Raw genomic sequence first — 24462 nt, 5'->3', positions numbered from 1 at the left:
GTCTGCACATCCTCTGGGAAGTGGGTGCTTCGTTCTGCTCTAGTCCAGATGCTCATAAATCTCCCATCCTGGTAAGGCAAGACGTGCCTCGAAGCAAAATGCTGCTTAAGAGAAGATTGCTGCCACATAAATAAAATTAAAGTTGTCAGGATATACCCATACCATGATTTTGGGGATCTTAGTTCCCAGCTGCACCCACCCAGAGGCAAATTAAGAAACAACAGTGTGGTAAATCATGGTTTTCAGGGTATAGCTAGAGCTTCCCTGCTCTCCCAGTCTTGGTCTCATCAGTAATTTCACACAGGACAAAAACTGGAACTTGGCTGAATGCAGATTTTGTCTATGTCACTTTGGTCACTACCATGCCTTTCTCGATTTTATTTAGCACATCATTAAGTCCTTTTAAAACTGATAAATATAAAAAATATAAACTGACTTCCCCCCTCCTTTTTCTGTGCAGTTTGAGGGCTCTGTTGAGATACCAGTTACGTACACAAGGACAGCTTATCCTTAGCACTGTAGCCTTGAACAGAATCTACATTTGGCAGTTCCCAGCCCTGCAGCTTTCCCTTCCCATCCACTTCCACCCCTCTAGGGGTCTGTTGCATCCTTGGACATCCCTCTTTGAAAATGCTGAGCCCTGAAGAGGCTCAGCACTTCCCAGTTCTGTTTTCCTAACTTGTAGCCTCTCTTTTGCAAAAATGAAAGAAGAAGGAAAAAAGACTGATTCAGGTTTTGGCAGCTCTCCTCTCACAGAAGAATATTCCACACTTGCACACGAATTTTTAGCCAACCAGAGCAAAGAGTAGAAATAACAAACACAAACAATTACCAGAAAAAAAAATTGCCACACTCAGTAGTTTTTCTGACTGCTGCTACTGGCTCAGTGTGAGGCTGGTTCACTGCCTAATCTTGAGCTCAGAAAAAGACAGATCATCTTTAAGTTTGCAGTGCTGTTGGCCCAACTACAGAGGATAGGATTTCCCTCAAGCCTTTGCCCAAGCCCCAGTGATGACTCCAAAAACAACAACTCGCCTTGAGGTTGGAAATTTTGCTTCAGAGAGATTTTGTTCGCGTTCCGTAAGCGATACACAAATACTCATCTGAGTGGATGGAAAATGCTTAAAAGCTGCATAACATAGTGAGAATGAGACCAGTCCCAAGATGGAAATAATTTCCTTAATTCCTTGCAGCACTGCTGTCACTTCCAGCCATCTGTTAGCTGGGAAGTCGCTGATAATCCACGGAGCAGCTTGGGCAATGAAACCTCCTGAAAGCAGAGATCACAAAGAGTTCACTAATTTCTCTACAGTAGAAAAGGAAGTGGGTGGGGGAAAGGAATGAAAGGATGAAACACACAGCTCGTACCCTCCTGGCTTCAGGATAAAAGATTTGCTTTGAAAAAAACCCTGATAATTTCATACTTCCTTAACGAGAAACGGTGTCCAAGATGTGGAGGGAGCAGCAGTCAGAGGCAGAGTTCTGTGAGCCAAATTATCTTCATAGTGGGGTTAGATTGCAATTTTAATCCCACAGGCCTTCCCTGGGCCTGGGGATTTTCCAAGCAGCCTGGTCGGGATGTTGAGAACAGCTTTTAACAGTGGCTGGTTGAACACTGTTGCAAGAAAAGCAACAGAGATGGGTCTCCCATCCATTCAGGGAATGACCTGCACCAAAACTCTGTCCCTGAGCTCTCACCACTGCTGAGGTCTCAGTCTCAGTGACAGCTGTAGCAATGTTGCCTTTTGTCCTTCAAGTTTTGCGGTTTCATATTGTTTGGTATTTCTTTGCATGCTCCTCCTCTATGCTCTTTGCTCTCAGCTCCATCTCTGTGGCACTCCAGGTATGCAAAAAGGATATGTTTATGTTGTGTAGTGTAGTGCAGAGGTGTAAAAAAATGTCTTGTATTCCAACCATGGAAAAATTATGAAATCAGTAAATACAGAACAGGAACTAAGAAAAATTTATGTTCAGCTGTTCCTCTGGACTGCAGCTTGAAAAAGAACCTGAAAGGTTTCAGTTTATCACCAAGTCAGAGTATTTTTTGAAGCTCGGAGCGTTATCAGCTCTATAGCACTGGCTTTCCAAACAATTTTAATCTCACTGGGGGGATGCCCCCAAGTTTTGATCAGAGCCGCATCCAGCGCCTTCAGTGCGGGGCAGAGGGAGCCCCTCGAGCATCCCCAGAGCGCTCCGGCCCCGCCGCGCCCCTCGCTGACAGGGGGGACAAGCAGCTGCCACCCTTCCCTGCCAGCACTGCTGCTCCGAGCCCCAAATCCCTGCGAGCTGTTCAGCCGGGAGCCAGGAGAGGGTGCTGCTAAATTTGGCGATGGTCCCCGTCCCTCCTCCAGCAGCCACACTCCTCCTTCCCCCATTCCTTCCTCCGTTCCTTCCCCGCCACCCCGAGCCCTTGGACAGGGATCCCTTCCAGCTCCTGCCTGCCCTGGGTTCGCACAGGGCTCAGTCACGATGGAGCAGCCCTGATGAGAAGCATCCTTCGATTAATTCCAGCCCAAGAGGAGCGGTCGGAGTTGCGGCCGCAGCTGCTGAGCACTCGCATGGCAGCAGAGCAAAGTGGCAGAAACCTCGGGATGAAGGATGCTGCGGCTCGCTTTGAACCGCGCCTTGGCCAAGAGCCCTGCGACAGGAGCTGTGCTGGATGCTGAGCCAGAGGAGCTGCCTCTGGCACGGGGAAACGATCAGTGTCATGTAAACTGTGCTGCTGGGTTGTCAGGGACACGCATTTGGCTAAAACTAAAACTTGCTGCCCTGTTTTAGGATGAAAAGAGTTGTAAACAATTTATAAAAGGGAGTATATACCACTTTTCAGCTTAGGAATTATTGCACAGAATTATATAGGACCTCTCTGCATCACAGACCTAATCAATTTTTAACCCTGATGCAGATGCTTACCCACTTAAAACTGTCCGAATTGTCAGTAAAAAACCAAGCACACTCCAGATTGTTATCCAAACAGGAACATTAAAATCTTTTTCTCTCCCTCCCTCTGTTTTTTCAAACCCTCCTTCTCCACACCAGCAGGCTGGCAAGTGCAATGGAAGAAATGCAGCAGGAACAAAAGAGATGGGAGCTGGAGCAGGTACCTGTTCAATGACCCACTGCAATCTGTTCAGGGCACAGCCTGGCCAGGAGTGAGCCCCACTGTGCCATCCCTTCTTCCACAAAAAACCCTGACACCAGGACAGAGTGTGAACTGTGTCAGTAAAAACTGAGAGCTGAAAATGGGATTATTATGGGACATGAAGCCATCTCAACCCAGACTCTGTTCAGAGCATAAAAGAGCTGTCAGCACAGAGATTTGGTGTATTTGTAGAATATTTTTTATTTTTTAGCTGAGAAACACAAAATAGGGTAGAGTTTAAGGCATGCAATCAGGCATTAAACTTCTCTTGCTTGTTTTGTGTGCCCACTTCACACAAAATTTACACCTTCAGTGTGAGATCTATGAAGAGGAATCTATCTTTAATCTCTACATAAAGCAACTCTGAGCACCCACTTACAGCCTGAGGTTGGATGCAATGTTTACAGTTGTTCCTGCAATGAAGGATTTACTCCTAGGGAAACAGGGTTTTTTCTGTCTGTGTGATTTGTTCTGTGCCACGTGGAGCAAGTGTCACCTATTTCCAGAATCAAGTTTGTGATAATACCAACTTCCCCCACATATACACAAATTGCAATTACAGACATCTGGTTTTAATTTGATTGCCCTTTTACTGAAAAATACAGATAATCTAATGAATAGGAAAAACATCTTTGCTTTCTGCACATTGCAAGTCTACTTCTGTTGGTGTTGCAGAGAAATCAAACAAACCCAGGCACCACAAAGAGAATGCTGCACTCAACTTTTTACCTCTGAGGTGAAAGAGCAACTCAGAGATTCAGAATTTTGTGGGTTAAGGTAGATTAGGTTAGAAACATAATAGATATTGAAATAAACACCATAGGATTAGAGATGCTGCTAAAACACACATTTCCAATTCAGTGACTTTTGTCTCGTGGTAGTGTAAAGCACCTTTGTGTCTGTGCTCTGAGCAAGCAAAGGCAGCACCTGCTAGGGAACATATTGCCAAGGAAAGTGTTGCTCATAAGCAGCTACAAACTTATTTTCTCTCTTTAGCACCCTACCTTTGTTTATAGGGCTCCTGGTTTTATTCTCTGTTATTACCATTTTAAAACAGGATAGTCAAAGACTCTTCTCCCTTGCTCATGCATTTTTAAAATCAATATGATTAAAAATGAATCTGCTGTGCATCCATGTGATGAATGTGGTGAGAGCTCGTTCTGCACTTTTCCCATGAATGTCCCCTTGCTGAATTTTTCAATATCACTGAGGCTAATGCAGCAAACACTGGGAAAATACAAATCCCGAGTCCTAAACTGGTTAAGCTGCCCATTCCCAAGGGCTTCAATGCTATCAGAAGTTCTGTCCTCTGCTGTGGCAGGCATTAAGAGTTTGTTATTACAGTGGATTTTCAGAAGAGGTAATCCTGAGATTACAAATAGTTGGCAAGTCCAGAACTGGATCGTCCCATTTCCTAGGCCTCATCAGAGAGAAAAAAAAAAAAAAAAAAAGAGATTCATGCACATGTTTAGTTCATTCTTATTCAGTAAAACATTGAAATACAGCTTAAGCATGAGGTCAAATACCACTGAAAGTGCCTGAAGTATTATGACTTCATTAAATCTTTAGAGAGAATAAAAAGAACATTAACTCAGTGCATAAGAATTACACCTTACAACATGCATGTGGAGCACTGACCTCTTCTTTGACTCCCTAAAAATGAACAGGGCACGGAGCTCTAGGGGGAGAATCAGAACTTCATCCCCACTTTTGACTAGGGAAAAGCCCACAGAAACAATTTTCTGTACACAATACCTGCAAGAGCAGCTCAGAGTCAAGAGAAATAATCAAGTCTACCAAGTGAGTTTGCGTTCTAAAAATGACAAATAGACTTAGATTTTAAATATTGATAGTGACAGCATGTATGAAACATATCTGGCCTTTCTGACCCGAAAAAAAAGAAGTACAAAATGTTCAAAAGCTAACTGTGCATTTAGATTAGCCAGCACATAAACAAAAGTTCAAGAGAAGCAGTGCAAAAAATGGAAGAGTAAATAATGAGAGAGTGGGAAACAGCCAGACTACAGCTGCAAAGCTTGTAAATAGAGCAAGTAGCTAATACACTTTCCCAGCCTAAAATGCAATTTAGTAACACTGCAGTGAATTAATCAAAAAATATATGAACACATGAAAAACCCCATGCCAAAATGTGCTTTTCAGTGCTGACACATTTCCAGGACAACATGGAATGCTCATTGGGAATGTCTTTCTCTATCAACCTTTGATTTCACAGGGTAGAAATAAATTCCCCTTGCTTTCAAGCTGGATGTGAGAGTGGCTGAACCCCAAAACCAACTCCCTGTTCCACTGCAGCTCTCCAAAATCACAATTAGGAAACCCTGAAATATTTGAGTGGGGCATACAAAACTCGGCAGGGTGATTTTAGCAGGAAAAAAATTGAGTAAAACAAAGCCAGATTTGGTTTGTTGGTCCTTTGCCAAAGCACTGTTGCTGCACAGGGCAGGATTGTTCAGGAGACCTGGGAGGGAGCAGAGGCCTCCTGATAGCAGCATCTGATGTCACACTGGCAGGAGGGACAGAGCCAGGCTTTGCTCAGATCAGTGTGCCCTGAGAGGGAGATTCATTTATTTGCTGTCACATTTCCTAATGGCAGCTCAGAGTTCTTCAGAGATTCTTTCAGAGCCTTTGTTCCCAAGGGAATAGAGGTTACCCCATCCTCTGCAGAAGGTGATTGTCTAATGCAAAAAAAAAAAAAAAAAGGAGGGGGTGGTGGGGGAATTTAGGAGATACAAAAATGAAAATCATGACTAAGGGAGGTGTTTTGATGCAGCAATAAAGGCAAAGCAAAACAGACATCACCCCGAAAGAACAAAATCTCACAGGAAGAGACTGGATTCTACTGAGCTTAACCCTGAAAGATGCTGTCCCTTTATGACTAAATTTGCTATGAATGACTCACCCACAAACTAATGTGAAATGTACTCCTCAACTGCTTCTCCCAGCAGTTCAGGATGGAAAAGCTAGTCCCAAATAAAAAGTACAAGGCAAAAATAAAAACCCAAGCACACTGTCTCTCATTTCTCATCACCAAGATGCCTCACAAAAGAAAATACAAGAACTGAAAGCATTTTAACTTGTGAAATACGAAAGGAAATTCATGCAGTGGAGGAATACCTCGGCCTTTTAGCTGGGAAACAGCCCTTCCATGGGTGCTTGGTTAATAGCTATCATGCAAAAACAATTAGTCATTCAAGCAATTAGGAAGGTAAGTATCTCCTAAAAAGGTTTTGAGCTTTCCAAGCCCTAAATGCAACTGCTATAAACCTAGATTGTTCCTGAGTGTAATTTCCTTATTGTATTGCCTCTCCTGAAGAGGTCCATTGTGTCTCATGTATTGTAAATTCTCGATGCTCTTTTAGCTGCAGTCTGAGCCTCTGGTGAGTTCTCCTCCTGCTCCTCACTCTTCTTGTGGTTTAGGAATATGTCTGACTTCAGGAAGCGGCTGTAGCTGTCGTATTTCATGAGGTTGAATATCTGGGAAGAGGGGGAAAAGACCACAAAGCAAACAGCCTCAGTAAAACGAGATTTTAAATGAGAAGGACGCATTAATTCCAATGTGCTTTCCTTCTGTTTGTACTATAGCATTACTACAGAGCAGGACATTTAAAAAATACACTTCCAACTCTCCAAGGGGCAGCCTGCAGCAAACAGTGTTGTGGGTTTCATGGTCTCTGCTTGGTAATAACGTCCACATTATTTAAAAATCAAATTATGGTTTTCACAATAGCCAATTTGCACACCTAACACTGAAGGTGAGAGGTGCCATGCCTTGGTCAGTGAGGAGGGTGATCAGATCCTCCTGGCAGGAGTCTGGAGGGCATTCAGGGGGACAAAGCAGAGCTTTGAAGAAAGAGAGGTACCTTTTATCCACCTGTCTGACTCCTGAATGCTGCAGAGTAACTCATGCACAGCACTAGATAACTAAGGAAAGTCTCTGAATAAATTCTGAAATACAATATAATTTACACAAATACTGAAACAACTGGTTTAGCCAATGTTCTTTAAACCTATGCCAATCCTCCCATCCTTTTTAGACCAAATTCCAAGACTGGTTTCAGGCCAGAAGAGAAATGTTGCAGAAACCTGCCACAAAGAGCTGACCTAGTACAGATGTGTTTTGCCAGTTAAAGTGTGGGGTTAAATTGCTGGTGGATTAAATTTGTGTAATTACACTTTTCATTAGGCCAAGAGCTTCTCACAGCCAGCATGGAAACATGAAGTCAGCCCAAAGTACAGCTTTTTTCTCCCAGGGTTAGAGTTCAGGCTCATCTCTCAGCAAAACTGCTGCTCTTCTATTTATACCCACAGCAGACAGAAAAAAAGCCAACAACCCCCCCAAAAAACTCCCCTGCAACTCTTTTGGAGTTTTCTGAAAACAAAAAGGAGAGGAGAGGAGGGAGAGGAGCCTGGAATCTGTTCAGGTGTCAAGGTCAGCACTATATTTTGCTTGTTCTTGAAACAGAGGGGGAAGAGAAAAAAACTTCCAAACTATAATTATGGCAGAACCAAAGCCAGCCTCACCCTCAGTCTATTATTTCACTGGTGGAGCTCTCTGAGTCATGTTTGAGGACTGATTCTTTTTTGTGATATTCAGGATAACTGAATTTCCAAGACAAATTTCTGGACTTTGACCTGCAGATGTGGCTACCCCATGTGTGGATAACTCATCTTTACCTTTACAGGCCTCACCTCTAACTGATAGTACAATCAGGTAATACAACTCTTTGCTAGGAGGGAAAAAAAACTCTCAAACTGCTTTTTCATTTCACATCCTCGAGGAACTTGGACAAATACAGGCAAAAACTTAAAACTCGACTGTTCTTGTCTGTGCATTTGCTGAAACAGCTGCCTTACAAGTAAATTACATGGTGGATTTTACTAGCCACTATTTGTTTACATATTTAAATATTCACATTCATATCTAAAACTGTGGAAATATTATTCTTTAAGATACATACTGGAATATGAAAAAAAAGCCAAAACACCCACTCTGTGTAGAGCCTGATCTTCAGGGTCTGAACTCTTCCCAAGTTAAGCAAAGTCAATTTACACCTCCTGGCACTGGCTAACTACAATATAATTAAATTTATCCAGCCAGCTCAAGGGAAAAAAAATTGTAAGGGAGACATTTCCTGTTAAAACATCACGCCTGTGTTAAGAACAGAGACCCCTCCTGTTCCTGCTATCACTTAAAGCATCTCCCAGAGAGAAGGAGCATTGAAGATGAAGATCTGCAGTCTGGTCAGCCAAATGTACAGAGCAGAGTTCATAATCACGAGCCAAAGCAGAACCCTCTTTTCCCCCTCCCTCCCTCCTCTCACTGCCTTTGAGGAGCAGGAGTTTACCCCACAGGAATTCTGAAGCACAGGGATTTCTCTGAACCACTCTAACACCACTTCATTCAGCACAAACAAACCCTTGGGGCCACCCCAGGGGCAGCAGCCACAGCCCGGAGCATCCCCAGCTAAAGCAGGAGCTCTCTGGAGAGCTGGGCTCCTGCTCCCAGCACTGCTGGGCACCACACTCTGCCCTCCAGCTCTGCCTTCCTCCACTTCAGGCCCACAGTGGTTAACACTGCTCTTCAGACAGCAAATTACACCATTCTCTGTAACTTTATAAGGATTGAAAGCTGGAGAAGGCCGTAACTCTTCTGAGCCATTATCTAACAGCAATAAACAGTAGCTTCAAGCTCTGGAAACTTGCAATGACCCATAAATGCTCTGCATTTGTTTTTCAAAGCTCACAGAATTTCTTCCCACACTAGTGGGATTCCTCTGCCACTAGTCCAGTATGGTTCCACTTCAGGTATTACTAATTCTTGGCTCTCCATGGGCATGTCATTTATAAAATAGTAAATATTTTAACTTCAGTATTTTCTCCAGCTTCACTCTTATAGTCACTCACCCTGAACTGCAGTGCTTAGATCTATCAGAACATTTCCTGCCCTTCCTCCAAGCCAGAACTTTTTCCTTTAAAAACTCTTTCTTCACGTGGAAATTAGATTTCAGGTATTTCCACTGCTAATATCTTGGAATCTGCCTGAAACACAGCAGAGCCTGTGCTCCTCAGACCCCTCCAAGTGACCCAGGCAGTGCCCAGCCAATGTATTCAATATCTGATTGAAATGGGCTGAAAACACTGTTTAAATCACTGTGCTGTTTCTCCACAAAAGGCAAGAGCCAAATGGAAAAGACAGGTAGTCCTGAGGATGGTACAGGAATTAAAAATAGTACTGCAAGTGCTGGAAAGCTGCAGATAAGAATGACTCACTTCATAACTTATGCTTTGAAATCAGCTAAATATCAAGAAAATTTACCACCTAAAGACATGCCTGCAAAATTTCTAATTTCTACCAGACCTCCCAAGTTCTTTAGGGAAAGGCAAAGCAGAGAGCAGCTCCTCTGAGTCTTGCACGTTGCAGAAGAGGAGGGATTGCAGAAAATTGTGTTATGCCCATATCAACATAAATATCAAAGCAAAGTAAAATGAAGAAATTTGAGCTCTCAAGGAAACCAGTGGCAACTCCAGAAACAAACATCAGCAATGACTCAGAGCAAGTGAATACACAGGAAAAGAAAGGCACTGAGTTAGTCAGGGCGATTCTCAAGCTACCCACGCAGGAACCCAGGAGAAAACTCCAGCCAGTTTTCCAGGAAAGCCCTGAGCTGGAATTAGAATGATTGTATTTGGTCTCTTCATTAATTGGTTGTAGTGAGATGGGGCCAAGAGCCTGGAATATCTCAGAGCAGCTGCATTAATAGCCCCAACCTGGAAGCAACCCAGCTCTGTGCTTACCTGCTCAATCCATGCCATGGCTAGAAAGCAGAGTTCACTAAAAACCAGACAAAAATGGATGAAACTCATGAGTTAATGAAGGACATAACTTTACCTGGTCCTGGAGCTTCTGAAACATGAGAGGGTGAGGTGTGTCCAGGATGGTCTCACTCAAACGGGACTGCCCTTCAACATTGACTTGGGAGGAAGCTTTACTGGACAGGAAAGTCATGTAAATCTCTTTAGCTTTTTCCTGCATCTGCAAAAGGACATTCATTTAAAGAATTATTTGCTGTGGAAATGTTCTCTGTACCAGGTTTATCTCACTTTTGTATGTTCATGTGTACTGGAAGGGGAACACCCCTGCAGGCTAAAAGCTGCAGTGGTGTCAGTGAAAGCTGCCAGGTTACAGCAGGTTGGGAGGCTTGAATGTCAGCAGCAAAACTGGATTTTTGAGCAGAAAGTAAGTTTGAATCTCAGCAGCCAGTGTGAAACTGCTCAGCATCATCATCTACACCTTGTCTTTGCTTTTGAGGCAAATGTTTTTTCCTAACACATCATCAGTATGGCCAAAAAAACAAAGGAAGAAAAGCTGGGAACTTACTACAATGGCAAATCCAGAGAAGTTAGTGTGTAACCCATGCTACTGCCACATAACATTGTCACACCACACACTTTGTCTTTATTATCCAGAGCAGCTCACCTGCTCCACAACACCCACCCCATGATTAAAGAAAACACCAACTTGGCTAATTGCCAAAGACAAGGCTCTCAACAGCCTCTGAGAGTTAATAAATAAGGGCTTGAACTGCATAAAGCTGTTTGTTGGTATTTGCCCTGATTTCAGAGCTCTTCCCTTGTCAAACCAGTCACAGCAATAACATCTTGACCCCACCAGCATCCCTAAGCTTCAAAGCAGTGAGTGGCCACAATCCCCTGAAGTTGAGTGAAAGGCCCCTTAACCAGATGGTCGGATAAGAGGAAGATAAGAGAGGGAGAAGAGAACCAAGCCAGCCAAGAGCCAAGCCCCCTGCTGTAATCTGAATTCTGCATGTTGGAAACAGCCCAGCAGCAGCTGCTCTGGGCCATCCTGAGCCCTGGGCACTCACCAGTGTCCCCAGGGTACCTGTAATGGGCAACCACAGCTCCAGAGCTGCACCAGCTAAAGGCAGGGCCTTTGGTGGAACAGGGCTTGAAGAAGGAAACATTTAAACCCTTCCATGTTTTACAGCTGTGGTACATTTACACTCAGGGGTAATTAGAAGAAAAGCTGCATGTGTTTGAGCATCAGGAGGCCTAAGGAGTTGGGGCTCTCTCACTGCTGAAGGGGACACCCATTCTCTAGTATTCCTTTTTTAAACTCATTGTTCATCTGGTGGGTAGAACATGAGTGTCAAGTGCATTAGGTCACAATGAACTGTTTTTAACAATTTCACAGCTCAGGGAGGACTGGGTCAGCCACTTCTGTTGTAAATGAGCAATTAATCCTAGGGATCAAAAGTGTGAATGCTAAAAGTGGCAAAGTTAATGTCCTAATGCAGGTACAATAAAGGGGCCTTCAGCTATTACTGTATGAGCAATTGTATTGCCAGTCCCACCTAAATTACTTTTAAACCCTCTGTCCAATTTCAACCATACTTGAGAGAGGGGTAAAGGACTGAGAAAAAAGTTACCCTCCTGCTGAGTCAGTGGAAAATCAGCAAGAGAAAAGAAAGGGAGAGAAAAAGCAGCACACACAGCAAGGGAAAAGCTGCAGTGTGTGCTCAAAAGTTATCTGCTCTGCTTGGACTGCAGGGTGTTCCTTGCTGCTGGCTGGTGGAGGCAGATGGAGCTCCTCCCCAGCCCCAGCACAAGGTGCTGCTTGCCCAAGGACACAGGAGCAAGCTGGGCACTACAGAGAAAGAGCAGAGAGAGGCTTGAGAGGAAACACAGAACTGGAAGTAACTGTGAGGAAGTTTAAAGAGCATGGAGAGGAACAACAGGAGCGTGTGGGAGGCTGGTGAAACAGGGAGGCTCTTTGGATTTTGTGAGGAAGAATAACAAAGAAAGGAAGTGAAAGAGCTGTGGCAGGGAGAGGAGGCCACTGCAGAGGCACAGAGGACCTGGCTTTACAGCAGTGGGGAAATCTGGGAATGCACAGCTGAAGGTTACAGGTTCTGCTGCAAATAGAACTGTTCTGCCATGTCTGTGCTTCAGGAGTACAGCAGCTGATTAGCTGCAGCCTATAATTTGCTTTAAAAAGAAAGAACAGTTAAAGCTGCCAGTGTGTTCATACACCCCCCAAGTGTCACTCAGGCAGAGCCAGGTTCAGGTGGAGGAGGCAGAGGTTGTCCCTGTGCACTCGGTGGCATTCTCAGCTCTGCACCAGCCTGAAAGTAAAGCCTCAGCACAGGGGACTCTGCTCTGCAACTGGAGCAGCTCTCAAACTGGGATCTTGTTCACAGGTGGTTATTAAAGGATTCCTGGCAGTCCCCAGTTCCATCTGTGTGCTCCCCAGTGTCCGTGCCAGATTCCCATTTGGAGTACAAAGTGCTGTCTGCACCACCCCCCTCGCTATTTCAAGTGGATGCAATATTCACTCCCACTTCCTTTCCTAAGGTCAAACTCAGCTCCCAAGCCCGTGTGGCTCCCAGATGGGGTGAAAGGGAGCCCCAGATGCTCCCCAGCCCAGCTCCCAGCACTCAGCAGCTGTGCAGAATTACCCAGCTAAATCCCTGCCACATTCCACATGGGAAGCGACTCCTGAACGCACAGGACTTTGTTCTGGAATCATTCACTACAAAACTTCACCATGGATATTTTGGTGGGTTTTTGCAATAGCTGAAAATATTCCCTGTTGTTGGAAGCATTTATCACAATCTGTAATTTATTTTTGAAGCTCAGCTGCAAGAGGAGAAACATTTAAACCTCGGGAAGCAGCACGACTGACACGTTGTTTATTTCATTAACAGTCACAAATGCAACAACATATGACTAACTCCAAGAAAATATTTGAAGTTACATTTTATTCCCTTATCCCCAGCACTCCCATCTCAGTAATTAAAAGCATGCCCTAACACGAGGGCCACATGGGTGGCAGCAGAGCTCACTGCCACTAGTGGAATTGACCCATTGGCTTTCTCAGTCTTCACTAAACATTACATTTGTATTTTAAGCTCAATTTTAAAGGAATATTGCTTTCTTGTTGATGGTTTTGTTGAGCTACAGAGATGAGTATTGAGCTGATGGGGAGGTTTGTACCTTGCTGCTAGAAGAGGATGGGCTGAACCCAGTCCATTTAAACCTGCCTGGACCAGCAATGCAGCCTGCCTGCTGCCTCGCTCTGCAGCTGCCAAAAATCTGCCCTGCTCCCTGAATCACCCACGCTGATGGAACAGCAGCCTGTGCAAACCAACACTGCCCCAGGCTGGCAGAGAAAGGACAATAAATATCCCTGGCACCGTGGATGCTTAACCCACTGCTCACGAGGTGACTTTGGGGAAGCTGAACCTGAGCAAGTGGAACCCCACGCCAGCGCTCTCACGTGGAGTAAGGAAAAGTTTATCTCATCCTTTAGAAAGGGGGGGAAATCCCATTCAGAGAATCATGGAATGGATTGGATTTGAAATTAAAGGTCAGCTACTTCCAACCCCCTGCAGGGACAGGGGACATCCTCAACTAGACAAGGCTGCTCAGAGCCCCATCCAGCCTGGCACTGAACATTTCCAAGGATGGGGCCTTGATCACCTCTCTGGGTTCCAGTGTCACATCCTCACAGAGAAGAATTCCTTCCTTATACCTAATCTAAACTTTGTCAGTTTGAAGCCATCCCCCTTGTCCTGTCACTCCATTGCCTTGCCCAAAGTCCCTCTCCAGCTCTCTTGGAGCCCCTTTAGGCACTGGAAAGTCTCCCTGGAGCCTTCTCTCCCCCAGGCTGGACACCCCCAGCTCTCCCAGCCTGGCTCAGCCCTTGGAGCATCCCCGTGGCCTCCTCTGGACTGACTCCAGCCTGGGTCAAACTGATATCATCTTCATCTGACCAAGAGTCTCAGTGTCTGTCAGCTAATCTGTGTGGGAAACCAGCTTTAAGGAGAAGCCAATTACAAAACAAGTAAAAATCTGTTTTTAGAAGACTGTGCACACAATAGAGAGATGCAAAGGGATTTCTGCAAGAGTCATTTTCAGAAGAAAAATCCACGCTTGATGCTACCATAAACACAGGGAAAGATTTCTATTTTTAGTGCTTTTCCTAGCTTTGTAAATTATATAAACAAAGGCACCCATAAGCAGGAGCTACAAAAATTTACTGTAAGTCTGTGTCATTCTAAAGTACATTTATTGAGCCAGTTATAATAATTTGGGCAACACCAGACTCCAGGCTGACCACACTTTGGAATGACTGGTACTGAATAATTAACCTAAATAGACCCTAATTAAGTTTCTGTCCATTCATTTGGCAATTCATTGAAGGATTCACCAAGCTCCTATCTCTGTACATCACTTTAACATTTTATGTACTGGCATCTTAAATTAGCAATCCTAAATCAGCTAGAAATATGGAAATGATTTAGCAAGGGAAAATATGATTATTATCCCACTGAAAGCAGGGGACTTTACAGAAAAGTCGAGTGACTGGTTGTTCTTTCCTCAAGAATTTCTGTATTTGTGGGCCTTAACGAGGGAGGGAAGCAGCTGAATACACAAAACTGGAATTTCTAAATGTTACAAACCTCACAGTCAAATTGGACTTGCAAAAATAATATTGCTGTATTTTTACAGATTTATCAATACCCAAAAAATACAGCTAAACCTAGAAAATTGTTTTAAGGGGATTTTTTTTTTGACATTTACAGAAAGTAGACTCCCCTACCCAAAATACATTGTTTGGAAAGACAGGGAAAATTTTGTTGTTGTTGAAAATCTGCTGGGAAACTCTTTTAGCTGGCAATATTTGACTGACCTTAAGAGAGGAATCCTGCAGTCTGGACACAGCCCTCTCACACCTGCACTTCATAACACCTCTCCTAGCCCAGCTCTCCCATCTGACTCCTATTCCTTGGCATTTCTGATGTTCCTCCAAGCACATATAATCCCTCAGCACACTCCTGGAAAGCTGGCAGCCCGTGGCTTGGACAGGAGCACTCTGTGCTGGGTTAGGAACTGCCTCCATGGCTGGGCTTAGAGTGGTGATGGTTCTGCATCCAGCTGGTGGCACCAGGGGTGTCCCTCAGGGGTCTGTGCTGGGGCCAGCTCTGCTCAATATTTTTATAATGACATGGATGAGGGGACTGAGTCATTAATTAGTAAATTCACAGATAGCACTAAGCTTGGAGAGTGTGTTGATCTGTTGGAGGGTGGGAGGGCTCTGCAGAGGGACCTGGAATGGTTGGATGGATGGGCAGAGTCCAATGGGATGAAGTTTAGTAAGAGCAAGTGCCAAGTTCTGCATTTTGGCCACAAAACCCCCCTGCAGCACTCCAGGCTGGGGATGGTGTGGCTGGACAGTGCCCAGGCAGAAAGGGACATGGGGGTGCTGGTGACAGCAGCTGGACAAGACCAGCAGAGTGCCCTGGTGGCCAAGGAGACCAAGGGCTCCTGGCCTGGGTCAGGAATGGTGTGGCCAGCAGGAGCAGGGACATCATTCTGCCCCTGGACTGGGCACTGTGAGGCCACACCTCGAGTGCTGTGTCCAGCTGTGTCCCCTCAGTTTAGGAAGGACATTGAGATGTCACCATCCCTGGATGTGTTTATAAAAGACTGGATGTGGCACTGGTGCCATGGTTTGGTTGAGGGTAGGGTTGGGTTGGACTTGATGATCTTGGAGGTCTCTTCCAACCCAGTGATTCTGTGACTCGCTTGGGAGAGTTTTAAGGGGCATTTCCCCACTCTCACCTCTTTATGGTGCCAAAATGTGCCCTTTGATAACAAGAGCTGCATCAGGTAAAAGGCATAAAAAAGGGATTTAAAAAAAACAAAAGAGCTCCAGGAATCTCACTCTCAAGGACAGAGATATTCACTTGGAGTTTTGAAACTCCCTAATTTCATACTCACAGAATGAGCTCTTAAAGAGCAGATAAATTTGAAATTTCTCAAGAAAACAACAAAACAAACAAAAAACCAGACACAAAAACTTTTTGAGAAACAAACAAACAAAACATGGTGCATATTTTAGGCCTGACTCTGTGGGCTTCAAAATCTAAATGTCAGAGTGGATCCTGTGTTCCTGGTGGATCTAAATGTAAACCAAGATCCAAGCAGTGGAAAAAAAAAACTTATTGGAGGTGCCTGGTTGAAAAATTTTCCAATAGAATATTTCCTACTAGAAAGATAGAGCTGTCATCAAAACAAAAAGGCTCTGCAGGTATACATCAATTTGGATAAATATTTAGGCAAAAACGTTTAAACAGACCCTTTTTGTTTTGTAACTTGTAATTTGATAAGGCAAAATGTTTAATTTTGGTGATGTAAAATATCTTTGTTTGGGCCATTTGTTATTTTTGTGTTCCACTAAGATATCACAGTGGTGTAAATTTCCGTGTAATAGCTGCTGTGCTCTAAAAAAGCTCAGAATGAAATATCTTTATATTTGCAAACAAGATGATGCAACATCACTGAATTAATAAAACTTTTGCTACTCCCTAGAAACTACAAAAAGTTCGGTTTTCAAAACACGGGAAACTTGACAATTTCAGCACTGTGTTTTGATTTGAAATAGAACCAGCTTTTTTTCCAAACAATTCCAGCAGGATGATTTTAGAATTTCTTCAAATACATTTATTCGCATTCACGCAAAGCACATTATGCAACAGAGATGTTTTAGCTCCAGCTCTGCTAAGTAAACTTTGTTGACAAGTAGAATTTATTTAGGAAACATACCTGCTTTTTTCCCTGTGTTTTCTTAAATTCTTCACATGCTAACCAGAACAAAACATTTTCTTCACTAAATTCTTTCTTTAAAAATTCCTAGGAAAGGGAAAAACAAACACACAAAGGTTAGGATCCAATTTCTCTGTTGTTTTTCACCTCTCCTACTACAGCTGTCAGAACTAGAAGCTGCCTACAATTAAATTTACCATGAGTTTACCCAAGCCAATGTCACAGAACCGCTGCATTTGTGCATCTGCAGAGCTGATACTGAACACTGATATTCTGCATTTTGAAAGCACATTCCAGGAGGAGGATGGGCTACACCTAATCTCAGACCATATCAGTAACTAACAGGAATTGTTTCTTCAGTCTCCCTGAAATAACTCAAGCGTTTTTACAGCCACTGCTCAAAGGGAAATCCAAAAATATATGAATTCATTGTCAGGTGAGTAAAATGAACTATTTTAATGAGGGTCACAAAGCACTTGGGATTCTCATGTAGCATCTTTCTGACTTTTGTAATGAGTAAAATCTCTACAAATAAAAGTGTTTCTAAACATGATCATCAGTGGCAATAAATTCACTTCAACAAACTGAAGCAGAAAATGTAGCTGTGCTCTCTGTGCTGTTTAAACACAGCACATTCCTCCAAAAGTGAGGCATGCTTTAAAAGGGGAAAAATGTACATTAAATTTGTTTAAAAAATATAATGACTGAAACTTTTATAGCTCTGAGATCATCAGTTTTCTCTTTCAAGTGTTAGAAAATGGAGAATAAGTAATGCCAGGAATTAAACAGCAACAAGAGCACTACTTTTTTTTTTTTTTTTTTTTTAAGAATTTAAAATCAGCATTTTGTAATCCTTGTTTGCCTCACTTTATCCCAGTGCATTTTATCAGTATGGTATGGCAAAAAGCACTTTCGAGGAGGCAGTTCCTAGTCTTACATCTAATGTGGCAAGAAGGCCTTGAAACACCAACTCACCACCCTCACCTAATTAAACTTCAAGCCATTTTGAGCTGCAGCAGCCCACACTTCGTAGTAAACTGAAAGGGAATATTTTCAGCAGAGCTGCTAAACACAGAGCAAGAGCCACAGAGTCATCGGATTGCTCCTGGTAACTCATTGCTTAAGGACAACGTGAGAGAGAGAGCCTCAGGGATAAATAACGCCTGGCAGGAGGGATCAGCAGCTCAGGGACTGCACTTTATCCAACAGCAATTGTTAATCCTTGCAGGACAGGGTAGATCCCACCAGGAAGCCCGTGGCTTTGGAGATCAGGCTGCAGTGGCAGGGGGCAAAAGGCGCCACCTCAGAAGCTCTGCCAGAGGCACAGCTCCAGCTCTGCTCAGGGCACGTATCTGCAGGGATGAGTCCCTCTCTTCACAGTGCTGGCACAGCTGCACCCTTCACTCTGAGGCTCGTTCTGCTTTAAACCTGGATTTTGCTTTATGTAAAGATCCATATTTAATGTATCGACCCTAAACCGTTTCACTCCTTCCGGGTCTTCCAGGAGGTTCTCCAGTGACGTGGCCCATTTCGAGGTTCCTTTCAAGGCTTGGTGGCTGCTGCTGGGGTGGCCCTCACCGTCATTTATCTCTGGGAAAGAAAAAAAAGGAAAAAAACAGCACCTTCTTCAGAAAAGACAAGTACCAGTCACATGCATGTCTCCCCCATTTCCCCCTGCACTCTTGATTTCAGCTGCTCTCTTTAAAGGAAACACCATAAAACTGAAAATAAGCACACACACATACAGACACTTAAATTCTGCTTTGCCTGTAAGGACGCAAAAAGTCTTTACAGCCACATAATTCATGAGCATGTAAGGAGTACAAAAATTCCTTACAGCCACATAATTCAGGAGCATGTAATGTTTGTTTTACAGGAGTTCAAGCACCTCCTGCCTGGGGAACACAATGACCACAGTCCATATTTTGCTCTGGCACTGTCAACCATGTTGGCTTCTCTAAAGGAACTTCTGTTCAGTCACACACGTGAAATTTAATTTTAAGAAGAGAACCATCACTGGAAGCTGGATGCTTGGTAAAAGCCGAGAGAGAAAGAAAAATAATGGTTTGATTAGCAGGAGAATCTGTCCAAGATATTAACCCAGTCCAAAGGGAGGAAAGACACCCAGCAGAAGAGCTTCACTCCAGCTGAGTCAACCTGGTTTTGGGCAAGAGGGTGATTTTACAGTTTATTTCCAAGTCCTGAAATTCTCCTTTTATAAGGTGTACTGGACTGTGCCCACATGTGACCTGCCAGCCAGCCTTCTCACAGACAGGAAAGATAGAATACAATTTCTATTTTCTCTATCCCAGGAACAAGTGGTGGCAAAAAAACCCATTTGCTGGCTACCCTTCAGAAAACCTATTACTCGAAAAAACTCCGGGAATGCTATTGCTCATCTGAAAAACTCTAACACAGTCATAAAGTGCTCAGCCTGCTCTCCTCTTAACACACTAAATGCCCTGGGAGCACAGGAGGGAAGTCAGAGGGATAAGAGCTGCACTTCAGGTCACTACGCACCAGAGGGATGCACAAAACTCTCACTGTAATCAGGAGAGCTTCTATTTATAACTCCTTCTTTTCTCCCTACCAACTTACTGGAGATCTGGATCTGGCTAACTTCTGCTTCAGCTCTGCTTTTAGAAACCCTTCTTTCACCATGAAACTAATCCTCAGTAAATATCTCAAAAAACTCTCTATGCAGAAGTACACACACACACACATATATATATATTTTGTATATATATATATATATATAAAAAAATACACACTAGCAGATGCCCTTTCCAGCTGGTGCCTGGAAAAGATGCTGAGGTTAAAGCCCCACAGAACATTGGTATGACAGCAGAGGCTCCTGAGCTTTGGTAGGGACCTGTGGGGTCTGTTTGTTTCACCAAGTGTTCTAAATGAATGAACATCTTTTCTGCCTTGATAGGAGAGGGGATTTTGTTTTACAAACTGCCTGCTAGTTTAAAGGTAAGGAGCCAGGACCTAAGGATTGTTTCCAAACCACAGCTGCAGCCTCCACATGTGACAAAAGCACAGTGAGTTAACGCTGCCTCAGTTTGCCCCCCTTCGTGCAAAAGGATGTGGTTCTTGATTAGCACTTGAAAAATTTATTTTAGAAACCTGACTCAAAGTATTTGGGCATCTAATCTCAGTAAAATCTGTGAGATTTGAGTGGGGATGGCCTAGTGCACTGCAGCAGAACACAAACCCTCTGAGAGCTCAAATGTTCACGCTCACCCTGGGGCAGGGTGGCAGCTCAGCGTGTGCAGCTGCTCATGGCCTGCAGAACCAGGCCAGCCCCTCACTGAGCACTTGATTTGGCACACAACAGAAGGGGGAATATTTGATTCCCAGTGTTGCTTTTCCAGCTAAATCTGAAATGGACACTAATGGTTACTTTGAAAAGCATGTGTTTCATCTGCCAATCAGCCAATGCAGACCCATGGCCTTGAAAAACTAAAAAAAACCCCTCTGGTGAGCAAAGGCCAGAATAAGTCCTTCCACAAACCCAGGACACATCACTGCTTCTCTTCTGCTGCTTTGACTGATCTTCTATTTTACTGCTGGCCATTTTTAATCCTCTCTGATCATCATTTTCCCCATCTTCCCCTCACTTCCAGCCCACCCAGCACAGCCTAACTCTACCCCTCCAGGCATGTTCTGCCCCCTCTCCTCCTTGTCAGCCTCCAAACCCTGCTTCCTCTGCTCCCCTTTCCCTGCATTCTCCTCCTACAGCCTTACTAGAACAAAATTTGGTTTTTTAAGGGAGGACCTACATGACATCTTCCTAGTGTCCATTCTGCTGAGCCTTGTATGGGACACTGTCACTCAGTTTATCTCCTCACTTAACCAGCTCCCCACTACCCAAAAAACACTGTGGTACACAGATAAGGGTTGTCTGTCCATTGCAACCCTTCCCTCTACCCACTTGCCTCTTTTATCCAGTTGATTCCATTTATCCCTTGCCTCGTTTGTGTCTCCAGAGCAGAGGCTGGGGGATGTCTCAGGTGCTGGGCAGCTCTGGTGCCACCAGAGGTGCAATCCCAGCCCAAGCCAGGCTACAGCTCCCAGCTGGGGACACCCAAGGTTGGGGACACCAGGGTGGGCACCACTGATCCCCATGTCCACTGTTCCTCTGCAACCACCAGAAAACATCAACATTCCCCATTCAGTGCAAATACAAATAGGCTGCACATGACAGTAGGAAAGACCCTGAAATTTTATGAGGCTATTAAAACTGCTGGGTCTTTTTACTATATCCCATTAAATATGTCATCATCAATGTTTATTTCAATACAAAAGTGACCCTACATCCCCACAGTCAGGATCATAACTTCCTGCTCCATGTGCTGGTTTCATGTAGCAGATTTATATGTGATTTTCAGAATTTTTTTAAGAGTTTAAAAGACAGGAAAGGCCTTTTCCCCACAAATGACTCGTGAAGCTGATCCCCAAATCCATCTCTGTTATTAAATTACCTTAAAAATTATACTCTCACCAAAGCGCAAATTAATGAGTCTGAAACAATTCATTTGAGGAGGTAAATACAGCAGTGTAGTTACATGAATGATCCTCCTGACACCTATTTATCTCTGATATTTATAAAAAGACAACTTTCTCCTGTTAAAATCATTTACTGACAAAGTAAAGTAATATAGCCTTGGAAACAACAAGCTTGATACCATTGTTTAACAGCAACCAAAATGAACATACATTTGTATGATAATTTAAATGAGGAAGGCAGACATTTGCTGTTACTAAAAACTGGGAGATAATTTTGTGCATCACAAAGGGCATTACAAAATGGCAGTGCTCCCACCAATATCTCTGTAAGAGCAATACACACAACACGCATCAGATGATAAATAGGTTAACCACATTTCTCACATTACAGTACATAGATTACAGTATGACATGCTAATTACATTTCAGAGCAGAGCTTGCTGGATTTAACACGGGTTAGAAAGCAAGGAAAGGCAGCAAGGCACAGTTGTAAGAGTTTCTGCTGAAGCAAACTTTCCACTGAGTTGGGAATGTGCTTCAGAGCCACACGAGGTGCGGGGAGCAGCCAGCTGCTCCTACCAATGATGAAGTGCTGCTTCCAACAGCACCATTCTTCAGAGCACTCCCTGCTAAGCCAGCAAGCAGGCAGCTGCTTTATCCGGAGCCTTATTTTAGAGGAAAAGCTCTCAGAGGCTGCCTTCCCATCGCACAATGGCAGCGCAGCAGCAGGCTGGGATAAAGGCTCTTTGTGCGCTGCAGAACGGTGAGCGCAGAGCTAATAATGCCGTAATTATCGGCTCAAGAGTGCTATCAAAAATGCCAAATATTTGCATCCTGCGAACAGGAACTTGGACTGCAATCCCGGGGAGTATCAAAACCATCAATATATACAACTTTGCAGGTCAGAGCTCACAGTCCTGGCCCTTGTTTTTGACGAGCACGAAGAGAAAAAGCCTGCGGGAGCCCATCAAACCGGGTGATTCAGACGCGGCTAATTGAGTTAGACACGCTGATCACTCTGCCTTGCAGAAGCTCTGCACACCACAGCGGCTTCCCAAGCTGCTGCCACTCTCCAGCTGTTGATAGCACGGCCTTTGTGGCCCCATATCGAGCAGCACAGGCTGACACCCCTCACAGGATCGTGCTGAGCACGTCCCTGCCCAGCCGCCCGTCCTGCCCATCTCCTTCCCGCTCTCCCTGACAAACAGCTGCCACACAAACCCTCACAGAGACAAATCACCGTGCAAACAGCACATCCCTTACTCTGTGTTTAATTGATGTACAAGAAAAGCCACTTCCATTTCTTTTGGAAGAACTTCTGACCACTCCTCATCCACCTGGATCGTAAGTCTGCAAGCTGTGAGCCTTTATTATTACTTGAAAAGCACTTTGAACACCTTGTCTTGTCCTACAGCCACCAGAGTGCCTACCCAGCAACAATCACCAGTCTGGAATTAATAAATCCAAGGTATGAAGCAGTGGGAAACATCATAAGCAAGCAGCTGAAAAGGGAAAATTCCCTTACTTTCCATGTATCCAAGCATCAGCGGATGAATCCTCGCACACCAATTCTTTCCTAGCAGCAGCTGAATTTGAGACCTTTTTGCTATAGCAGAGCTGTCCCTCGCATGCGTGGGGCGTTCAGAGCATGAGCCTCAACATCCTCTTTTGACTGCCTCTAGCAACAGATGGCTACTGGATTCCACTTTTAACCATAAGGAAGGAAACTAAAGGGACGTTCCTCTTTTGTAGCATCTCTGGAAGTGTTCACCAGACATATAGCCTTTAAAAATCCCCCTCCCTGCCTCCCCCCGCAAAAAAAAACCCAACCAAAAAAAACCCAGAAAACCCAAACAACTCTAGACAAAGATCTCCCTTAGCTTTTCTTAGAAAGATTGCAACTTCTTCCTGCACATCCTAGAACACAGTGTTATTTTCTAGGATCTGGAGATGGCAACTGTTGCCCCGAGTGTCTTAGCAGTGACAGATGTCAGCCATCTCCCCTTGGAGCCGCCAGACTCGCAGCATCGGGGTACAAAACACAAAACCGCGTTACAGCACACACACGGGTCCCTGATGTCCTATGTTTTTACTACTCGGAAATCTCCATTCCAGCTCGGTACGCTCCCTCCAAACTCCTCAAAGTCAATTTAGAGTTCGAACGACCGCGCTCCGATGTGCCGGGCTGTCGCCTGGGCCCCGGTAAGAGCGGCAGTTCCGACTGACACTCGCTGCAGCGGCACAAGCCCGAGCAGGGCGCAGTTCCCTCTTCCGCGCTCGGCGGGAAGCGCCGCGCCGCTCCCCGGAGCGCCCGGACCGCGCATCCCCCGCGGCCCCGCTGCGGCCCCCCTGCAGCCCCGGCCCCGGCCCCGAGCTCCGGCGGGGCCCCGGGACCTCCGTGAGCCCCGCGCTGCCCGCGGCGGGGCCCCGGAGCACAGCGCAGCCCGACCCGGAGCACAGCGCAGCCCGGCCCGGCTCTTCCCCGGCGCTTCCCGGGCGGGGTCGCCCGGGGGTCGCCGCCCCGTCCCGGTTACCTGAGGGCGGCCGCTTCCTGCTGAGCCGGCTCACGGCCCGGTTGAACATCCCGGGCGCCGCTCGGCCCCGCTGCCGAGCCCGAGGGCGGCCGCGCTGCCCCGCCCCGCCCGCCCCGCCCCGGGAGCAGCGCCAGCCCCGCACCTGCCCGCAGATCCCGCGGAGCCGGCACCTCCCGGGGGCGGCACTGGCGGGGTTCACCCCTCGCACCCTCCCCTCCTCAGCCTGAGCCCCGCTTCCACTGCCCCGTTATCTCGGTGAGCCCACCCTGCTCATCCGTCCCTCCTCGGACTCTTCCCGGCCCAAGCCCCTGCTCCTCAGCCTGCTCCTGTCATCGTGCTCGGGGCACTGGACAGCAGCGTCCCTGTCCCCCTGCCACCCTCCTGTCCCCACCTTGGAGCAGGTGCAAGAAGCAAAAACACTTCACCAAGACGGGCCCCCTCATGAACTTGTGTTCTGTCCTACCAAAACAGACACGCCAAGATTTTTGTGGTGGAGTGACTCCTTTGCTCTTCTAACATTTAGCAGGACAATTATTTCTGAACAGAAAGGCATAATTACAATTTTAACAAAGGTACTTTCACTTTCAGAAATAACGTTTTTACCAATATTTGTTCAAAAATCCA

General features: G+C 45.2%; 1 protein-coding gene across 2 annotated transcripts; it reads right to left on the bottom strand.

The window, feature by feature from the left end:
* Window positions 1–5834: 5834 nt before the first annotated feature.
* RGS10 (regulator of G protein signaling 10) lies at window positions 5835–23967 on the bottom strand. Of its 2 annotated transcripts, none has more exons than XM_063405204.1 (5): window positions 23839–23967; window positions 18264–18382; window positions 16793–16879; window positions 10053–10196; window positions 5835–6637 (listed from the first exon to the last, which is right to left on the bottom strand). In XM_063405204.1, exons 1-5 carry the CDS (start codon window positions 23885–23887, stop codon window positions 6491–6493), a joined length of 546 nt encoding a protein of 181 aa, XP_063261274.1. In that variant the 5' UTR covers window positions 23888–23967; the 3' UTR covers window positions 5835–6490. The 2 variants fall into 2 exon arrangements, with proteins under 2 accessions (XP_063261274.1, XP_063261275.1); XM_063405205.1 differs by lacking the exon at window positions 23839–23967 and adding an exon at window positions 22830–22961.
* Window positions 23968–24462: the final 495 nt, after the last annotated feature.

This window comes from Prinia subflava, chromosome 9 (assembly GCF_021018805.1).
Source record: "Prinia subflava isolate CZ2003 ecotype Zambia chromosome 9, Cam_Psub_1.2, whole genome shotgun sequence".
NCBI lineage: Eukaryota > Metazoa > Chordata > Aves > Passeriformes > Cisticolidae > Prinia > Prinia subflava.
Note: the sequence above shows the minus strand (reverse complement) of the source record. Positions and strands in the feature narration are given on the sequence as shown.